Here is a 9,440-nt window from a genome sequence, read left to right on the forward strand (position 1 = left end):
CAGGAAGAGCAATTTAAAAAAGTGCTCTGGCTTTTCTGTTAGTGCTGTGTTACCTGTTTGACAATGTCTGCAATAATCCTTACACTATCAGTGAACTAGAGCGGCCACTTTGAAAAGAACTTTGAAAACAGACTTTAAAAAGTGTAAAAAATTGTCAGGATGTTGACAATGAAAAGAAATTACAGCTATGTAATTGAAATAGTTGTAGCAACACCTGGGGACGTGCAGCGCTACATTTTTCGGAATCCTGCTACTTAATCTAAAATACCAGAAATATTCTCCAGATTGATTATACATTCTTAGAACAAGGATATCTGAAGCCGTTGAAAGCATATGAACTCCTTCAGCACTTCACAGTAGGACTAATTAAATAGTTTGGGTTTGAAATAAAAGAATTAGGTTTGTTTACTAATCAGCTTTTTGAAATTAAGTTTTACATCTTTTAGGCCTGTAAACAGGTCTCCAGTGTTGAGTTAAAACACATATTAAGCTGAAACTAGAACCAAACAGATCCTAGTACAGCATAAGTCTCAGACAGCAACGACAGCGCCACTTCTTGATGAATGCTTCTGTAAGCTTACCTGGGTAAGACTGGAAGGCTGCACATCAGCAAGTCGGGGAGACAGCAGGCCAGCCATTAGACACCTGCTGTAACCATCAGGAATAGCTTCACTTAGACAAGGACCAGATTTCTTTAGGAAACTTAACGTCTGAAAAAAGTTAATAAAACAAATACAAATATCCACATTAGTTAAGCACGAAAAGATCACATAGCAACTGGATATCCAAATGAGATAAATGTGGCCCTATGTATGAATATCTTTTAATGGATAGGTGTATTTAATACGTAAATGAAGTGTATGTCGTTTAACAGATTTTATTAAGCTTTGCTTTTCTTTGAACATTGGGAAATTAACAGAAATGTCATAAAAAACAATTGAAAAAATTCAGAACACTAACCTCCTTCTGAAAACCAGAACATGTTAGGTGTACAATCCCCAAGTCTAATAAGCAAGTTGCATCTGTAACAGGATATTTGGAACGAAATAGAATTATTCTCTGCCTAGAAAGAACAATGTGATAAATAATGCACTAACCAACTTTCATTAGAACTGAATATCTCGATTAAATAAGAAATATAATACAGCACCGACAGTCATCATGTAAAGGCATCACCAATTATTATTATTATTTATTTCTTAGCCGACACCCTTATCCAGGGCGACTTACAATTATTACAAGATATCACATTATTTTTACATACAATTACCCATATACAGTTGGGTTTTTACTGGAGCAAGCTAAGTAAAGAACCTTGCTCAAGAGTACAGCAGCAGTGTCCCCTAGCTGGGATTGAACCCACAACCCTCCAGTCAAGAGTCCAGAACCCTAACCACTACTCCACACTGCTGCCCTGTGTTACGTTTGTTAATTATGTTACGTAATCAGGCTCTTGCCGTTTTAAAAACTAAATAATTAAAAAAACATAAACAAACAAATAAATATGTTCCATCATCAGCCAATAACTTAAATTAAAATTAATAACTTAAAAAAAAAGGTTTCATACGTACCAAAATTATAAGTGCTGGGATAAAAAAATTGCTCTGGAGGTGGACTTGTAGGAGGCAGTCCTCGACTTAAACTGCGTTCATGTACCAAAATGTCCAGGAGGGGATTTGGGGAGGTCACTGTCACAGCGTCCAGCGACCACAGAGCAAAATAGGAGCAATTGTGAAGAAACTCGCCAGTTCTAGAAAGAAAGCAGAGCTACATAAACAAAAAGCAACTACAATACTGTTGGGTTCAGCCACTTTCTCAAGCAGAGTTCAAACATGCAACAGGTTTGTTTAGCAGGGTTTACATGGCATGGTAGTAAAGACAATTAAACAAGTTTAAAAAGACTTAAGAAAAGTGTATAGATTTTACCTTAAAGAATCAGGCATCTGTGCATGGTACCAGCGATTAATATCAAAGACACCCAGGTAGGTAGAGGGTTTGCCCTGCCCATAGGATTTCACTTGCCAACTGAAGATGGCCACGCTTGTGTCAGGAGAAGAGACTGCAGAAAAACAGAAATTAGACAGACACGAACCACTGGCAAATATAAACCACTGCAATAAAAAAAGTCTTGTGTTAAAGACATGGGAAAGAAAGTACAAAAATAAATAATGGAATGTCGAGTAATAAAACAAAAAAAAGGAAGGGGAAGAAAGAAAATGAAACCAACCGTCATTCATGCTTTCATCTCGATCAGGGTGGTTTCTAAAATTTTCAATAGTCTGGCAGCCAAGCAGTCGGGTGCTGGTGGCTTGTGCCCTTAATGAGAATACACCCCCAGTCAGGTCCTGACTGTAACGTTCCTCGCAGTATTCCAAACCCTGCAAACAAAAAGACTAAATTGTCAAAATCCATGACCTACAGATTTTCTGGGAGAACGTATACTGTGTATCCATTATATTCTTGAGTAAAATCAAACAATAAATGAAATAAACAGAGCACCTTTATTTTTAAAGAAATGTAATTGACACAGTTTGAAATCACAACTAAAATAATCACAGAAACACTTTGAAATACAGAATGGAGAAAAGCTAACACACAATGGCCACAGAATTTTTTTTCTCCAGAAAAACAGTGAGGGCATTCACTACATACCAAGTAAGCCTATTGGTACAATATGTGTAAAGCTTGTATTACCTCATAGAGGATCTGTCCAGAAGCCAGACACTTCTTGTCTCCAAATGCCAACTGCAACAGGTGCAAGCTAACAACATCCCCTTCACTGAAAGGAGATCATTGAAATATGAACGGAAAATGGTTCATTATCTATTATGAACTATATATACTTTTTTCTTGGCTGAATGCATTTTGAAAATGTGCTTGAAGCAAGTGAAAAAGCGTACTTTCAGTTTATAATTGTATGATAGAAGTCTAGCTTTCAAGCTCTTAATTTTTTTCAAATCAGTATCAGCAGTGTTTTAATCCAGCATGTATCAAAACTATACTACAAGTGAAACTGTAGCATTTGACATGCTACAGAAGAGCAGATGTTTAATGCAACACAGTTTAAATGAATTAGTTATATTTAGTTGCCTCAGTTGTATATTTTGATAAAGCAATGGTGGGGTGGTTACTCACCTGTCCTGGGCAGATTGTACAGCCCAAAGATAGCAGCAGTTACGAGGATCATTCTCAGGTTCCTGGAACATCAAAGCATGAACAGACACTCTGCCACCTTCTAACTGCGAGTGATACCTTGTGGGGGAAATACATATGTTTAATACTAGTCCATGAATGGCTCCTGCATGCCCTCTTGTAAACTGCAGCCAAGTTAAACTACCAGATTAAAATAAAAATGTCTTCTTAACACTGATTGATTTTAATTTTATTTATTTTTTTTGTTCACAAAATAAAACAGAAGGGCAGGATAGCTGCAGAACAACATACCATTTTAAACACAGATTTTACATAATTAAAAGATGTTTATTACATTACCATCAGCTGTGTATTAGGTACACATCTCATGGTAATATAGCAAGACAGACATTCCCTGTAAAAATCCTATTTGTGATTCTCTTTGACTGTGCTTGAGACTTACTCTTTCTTGAAGGACTTCATGTTCCAGAGCTGAAGGCAGCCATCTGAAAACCCAACTGCTAACTGGTTTGTTCTTGCGAGGTACTGAACTGCTGTAGCTGCATTCCCCGACGGGTTCTGTAACTGAAGGCATAGATGTCTCCCTTCCCTGGTCGCAGTCTCACGGATACGTGGGATCTCTGCCGGAGCCTTGTTGACAACTTTAAGACCTAGACATGAATATGATTAAACAGGTGTATAAATACATGATTCAGGACTAGTGTTAACAGCAGGAATACAAACAGACTTTCCAGCTAACAAAAGTCTTGCTGAGGTGATTTCCATGTAGAGTACCAAGACTTACAAAAAGTCAAACTCTCAAGTCTGACAGTCAGTCCATGTTTTATACAGGTAGGGGACAAACAAATGGAAACACCAATGTAAAGTCACTTAATAGGGCGTTGGACCACTATGGTATCCCACTCTGTGGAGTTCTCGGCGGACCGTTTTTGATGAAACTGGCTGCTCGCGCCCCAGGTTGAAATTTGCAGTCAATTGATCTGCAGTTGCTCACCTGTTTTGTATTGCACTTTGAATTAATGCACGGATATCACGATCCTGGAGTATGCGATTCTGCCCACTCTTGCCCTTTACTGACTATGTCTTTCCCTCGGAGTTCCATGCTGATATCACCTTAGACACCATTGCTCGTGAAACATCAGCAAGTTGAGCTGTCTTGGTCGCTGAAGCTCCTGCCAAACGCGCCCCAACAATCACCCCTCTTTCAGAGTCACTGAGGTCTCCTCTTGCAGCCATGCTAGCCATAATTATAGGAAACCAGACCTGTCCAGCATTTTTATACGTGACCCTAAGCATGCTGGGATGTTATTTGCTTAATTAACGCATGAGCCACACCTGTGTGGAAGCCCTTGCTTTCAATATACTTGGTATCCCTCATTTCTCCAGGTGTTTCCATTTTTTTGTCCACTACCTGTATTTATTGGTCAAAAGAAGATAATAATAATATTTAATAATTGTACATTAAAATTGTCTCAGTTTACCTGAAGCTTCGAGCTCACTCTGACTGCACGATAAGTCATCCAAACACAGATCAATCAGCAGAACATGCCCAACGTCTGTTACTACTGCCACAGCCCCAAAGAACCAGCGGAGACTCTGGTGTAAATGCTGAGTGCTGGCACTGGCACCACCGTGATTTATTAATGGCTCAATAGCAGTTATCTAGATAAAGGAAAGGGAAAAAAAAAGAATGAACAGCTGTTTTACTTTAAATGTCTACTGCTAAAATAATATTGTTTAAAGCTTGATCCTCCACTTTTCATTCTAATCATTAATCATTTAAGTAATATAATATTTAATTTCCGAATTAAGTATATGCCTTAGTGATGCGTTCTTAATTTATTTTACAACACAAAAGCTGTGCTTTTTCACCAAGTACCGCTACAGGAATTAGATTTCACATTTTACAAAGCACCAACATTTTTTGACAAGTAATAACAAAACGCACATTAACAGTAATGCAAATTATGTCTATTTGAGTCATTATCAGTTAATTCTTGGACAAAAAAAAAAAAAATGCATCCCAATTCCAGGGGCATTACATAAACAGATGTGAAGAAACAGGTGATGGATCTGGCCAGATAGAAAAGTTTTTTTTTTTTTTTAACTGGACAACAACTGTAATGGAACAGACTGAGAAATGAATTATAGAACACAGCTGCATATCAAATGTGAAGATCCCATCCAAAGCCTGTGGTTTGTATGACATGAATGTCACTCTAAACAGGTATTTATTAAAAACCAAACTACACATACCCTTCCAGGTAAAAGCACAGCTTTCACGACCCGCGATATGCCCAGGTCATAGAGACAGAGCATGCTCCCTTCCGTTTCCTCCAGTCCCACAAGAAGGCCTGTCCTTTTCAGCCAGCAGAACTCCTTTGCTGCCAGGATATTAGGAGGGTTCTCCCCGACGCTGCTAAACCGATATGCTGAAAGACGCTCCCCTGTGGCAGAGCTGACCACTTCCAGCTGAGGACCACATGCCAGCCAGGCCAGCCCATTCTTGCCTAAATAGCAGAAATATTAAGTTTTACAAGACCAAAACACAAAAGAGAAGGTCTAACCATGTTGCTTTTTGCCCTCACAATTTTGTTTAATCTGCAGCAGACTTTTTTGTATAGTGAATTTAATAAGATACCCACAAAAGAAAGAAAATCATACCTGTAGCAAACTTTCCATGTAGCACAGAGTCCAATTTGATCTCATCCTCCCCAAGCGCTTCTACAGTCACCTCTGGAAATTGTCGCAAACTGCTGATTACCTGTGCTGTGAGGTCACACATGCTTTACTCTGAAACAAAGAGAAAACCACTCTCCAGTTATTATAGAAAGATGTGAATCAGTCTTTTTTCTTCTTCATTTAATATTATATACAGATGTTATTTGTAATACACCAATAAAACATTTCATTGCCAAGGCAGCTCAACCCTGACCTGATTGGAATACCCTTTGCTGGCATTAGAAAGTAATGTATTCCCTTTGCCCCCCAGTATTGGTATTCTGGGGTGGTGGTTTTCCTCATGCTCTTCTCTCCAGATTGTACTAAAATCAATAGCATTCCCAGTTCTAGGTGCTGAATGACACTTTCCACCACAAGAAACATTTACACATCAAGTCCCTGAATAGACTACATCAAGATGAGGAGAATCATAGAATGCAACTGTGTACCAATTACGGTATGAATGTGTATCAGCTATGGACAGTATTATTCATTTTGAGTTTAAAGGAATGCTGAAGTAAACTAGACAAAACTGGTAATGGAAAGTAAAAACGTATATCAAACAATTAACTAACTAACTTCAAAAGCCACATGACCACAACATGGCAGCCATATTAGGTCAGAGGTCAATTTCATGAGAAGCAAGACACATGAAGAGTTTATAAAACCCTGGAAATATGAAGTCCCCAGTCAATACCTAAAATGGTCTCAGATACAACCTGAGACCATTTTAGGTATTGTGCTAGAACCAAAGTCATTGTATTTATCTTGCTCTTAATTGTATTATTACTTGTACTGTGATTCTTGAAATGTATTTTCGTTTACGACTGCAAGTCGCCCTGGATAAGGGCGTCTGCTAAGAAATAAATAATAATACTTTTACACTGTGGCTGGCAGCTTTGGGGGAGAAGAAAAAAAAAAAAAAAGGTCAGGCAAAGGTAAATTTCTCTTGTACTACATCCACGACTGAACTTGATCTCAGGAATCAGAGTATGAAGCCATTACCTCAAAGCGTCAGGTCTTCATCATTTGGAAGCCAAAAAATCACATGACTTCAATATGGCTGGGTGGTCATGGGTCAAAGTGAAGGTGCCGGCAGCGGGTTGACAAATTCATACAAGCTCTCCTTATGGTGTGCTTAACATTAACAATACCATCATGCTATACATCCCAATTCACATTCCTAGTTTTCTACTGTTACTGTAATCAGTAACTGCATACTGTGTGAATTGGTAAACATAAAACGATTTAAGAAATGCCATATTAGCTGCATGTCGAAGAAACAGGAACCTATACATTGGTCTAGTTGCACTGTCTTTAGTTGAAACAAACATTTCTATTAGGTAATACACTTACTGACATGCAAAAACATAGTTCAAATCTACAGTATGTCAAAATCCATGTAGTCAGCTGATTATCCTTGAGTTACAGTAATTAAAAGCCCACTATTGTGCATTGTTTAATTCACATTTTTACTTTCATGTTTGGGATATTACAGGAGTGGGGAAATCAGACAACAATTAAGGTTAAAATATGCAAACAATTAGGCTAGATTTCTGAACAAAAGTTAATTTAATTGAATTCCTCAATAAACTGCAGTAAGAACAGCTACATCCAGAGGTAACATTTGTGTAAAAGCCTTGCTGTGCTCTAAAACAAACCGCTTCAATACCAACACACAACAAAGACTGTACACACCAAAAAAGAAATAAAAACACACACACACAGCTTGCAATCAAAAGCAACATTCTTTCACTACATAAATCTAGTGGGGTGTCCAGTATTTTCTAAGCATTTTGACACACTTTAGCAACCATTAATTGCTGTCACGTATTTTCTGTGCAATAGGATACTAAAACTTAAATGAGCACTGTTTCTAAAATCCATGTACAAGGGCACTACACTCTAAGCACATATTCACCAATCCTTCTGTACGAGGCTACTTGTGTAACATTCACTGTAATAGCTACGTAACTAAGGTAAATGTGGCCCAGTCGCAGGCTGCATTCACTATCTGTATTGTAGCATAATCGTGCGTAGTCACATTGTATGCTTTGGATGTCAGTCAGCTCCCATAATCACTATTTCACACTGAAGACTGCCCTCGGATGAAAGGAGGGGAACATTTGACACCAAATTCTGGCCTAGAGGATGTGCAATCCTTGCTGCTAGTAACCAGTAATAGCAGCACAAGCAGATATGAAAACATACATGTTGCCCTGGAATTATGCAAGTATAATGTGACAAAAGGGTAACTCGCATGTAGTTATAGCTGTATATTTTAGGAGTGTACCGGTAATTATATACATTTTGCCACATGGTTTTACCACCATGCAGTATTTATTGCCTGTATGTGGGAATCTAGGAAAGATAGTGTTTTTTTGAGGGGGTGGGGGCTAATTTCTGCACATTATGTGTTGATGGGATATTTCATGCACCAAACCTTGCACACTTATTTGTTGAAATGAAAGACAACATGACTACCTGATCAAGAAGTTACATAGGTACCTACATCAACATCATACAGCAATGTATTCCCAACAGACAACAAACCCTTTCCCTAAATCTCCTGACCGTGCGCCCACACAATTTTCGCAGAGCACCATTCAAAAATAAATAAAAGATAACTGATGTTTACCCGTTAAGTTTCATAGTTCGAATCCGTAACATTTTCTTTACATACCCCGTCAGTCTTACACTATCGGTATTTTTCTTCAACGCAGGTCCCCGGCTGTCATAATCCTCTCTATCGCAAACTCCGGCTTTGTATGCCTTTGCCTCTGATAAAACAATAATGTACGCAGTTAATATTTAAAACGCAGAATTCCCCCTCTGTATTTACTGTTCATTCGCTCACTTATAACAAGTTAAACACGAGCCCAGTTTCTCTCCCACTCCAAGCCGCTGCGCATACATTTACTTCTCTAAATCCCGTGGCATCCCTTGAGCCGACTACAAATCTCGTGAGATCTCTCCTTCTCTGATACAGATGAAACGAGGCCGAAACATCGTGCGTGAAAGAGCGGAAATTTCAAAAATCACTGCCTGCAGAGCATGAAAATTCATGGGGCGGGCGAAACTTGGATGGCAAATACAGTGCTATTTTGTATTAGAACATCCAATATATAGTTCATAGTAGCTTAATGCAGGTCAGCTGCTTGGCTTTATGCAAAATTTTTATTTACCTTTTTATTATTTATTTATTTATTTATTTATTTATTTTTATAGCTAGCTGAAGTACCCGGCGTTGCCCAGGGAAATTCAATATTTCAATATTTTATGAATGACAAATTGGGGAACGGTAGCCTTTTGGTTTCCTTCAAGTTACTGGTCTTGGGTGTCCACAATGCGCTCGGACACCTTTCCCTTTTTTTAACTTTATTTTTTTTGTTTGTTTTTTGCCATTTCTATTTTTTTTAAATGTGTGTTTATTTGATGATGATGATGATGATGATGATGATGATTTTCATTTTCATAAGGAACAGACAGACAGACAAACTTGCTTTATATAGACTATTAAGATTTCCGCTTACCAGACCCTTAAGAGTATGGCTGAAAAGGAGAAC

General features: G+C 38.2%; 1 protein-coding gene across 6 annotated transcripts in view; it reads right to left on the minus strand.

The window, feature by feature from the left end:
- The window catches only part of ahctf1 (AT hook containing transcription factor 1), a 31,702-nt gene extending 22,755 nt beyond the window's left edge, over positions 1 to 8,947 (minus strand). The window contains exons 1-13 of one of the 6 annotated variants that reach the window (XM_034005335.3): positions 8,795 to 8,947; positions 8,558 to 8,654; positions 5,818 to 5,946; positions 5,410 to 5,663; positions 4,635 to 4,815; positions 3,596 to 3,803; positions 3,136 to 3,252; positions 2,695 to 2,779; positions 2,228 to 2,378; positions 1,927 to 2,059; positions 1,572 to 1,750; positions 961 to 1,022; positions 582 to 710 (exon numbers count right to left, since the gene is read on the minus strand). In XM_034005335.3, the coding sequence (XP_033861226.3) occupies positions 582 to 710; positions 961 to 1,022; positions 1,572 to 1,750; positions 1,927 to 2,059; positions 2,228 to 2,378; positions 2,695 to 2,779; positions 3,136 to 3,252; positions 3,596 to 3,803; positions 4,635 to 4,815; positions 5,410 to 5,663; positions 5,818 to 5,938 (1,620 nt within the window). In that variant the 5' untranslated portion in view covers positions 5,939 to 5,946; positions 8,558 to 8,654; positions 8,795 to 8,947. Of the gene's footprint in view, positions 1 to 581; positions 711 to 960; positions 1,023 to 1,571; positions 1,751 to 1,926; positions 2,060 to 2,227; positions 2,379 to 2,694; positions 2,780 to 3,135; positions 3,253 to 3,595; positions 3,804 to 4,634; positions 4,816 to 5,409; positions 5,664 to 5,817; positions 5,947 to 6,879; positions 7,259 to 8,512 lie in introns of those variants that run through there. The other 5 variants (XM_059023586.1, XM_034005338.3, XM_034005336.3 and 2 more) reach the window with 5 other exon arrangements.
- Between the last annotated feature and the right edge of the window lie 493 nt (positions 8,948 to 9,440).

This window comes from Acipenser ruthenus, chromosome 5, assembly GCF_902713425.1.
Source record: "Acipenser ruthenus chromosome 5, fAciRut3.2 maternal haplotype, whole genome shotgun sequence".
Classification (NCBI taxonomy): domain Eukaryota; kingdom Metazoa; phylum Chordata; class Actinopteri; order Acipenseriformes; family Acipenseridae; genus Acipenser; species Acipenser ruthenus.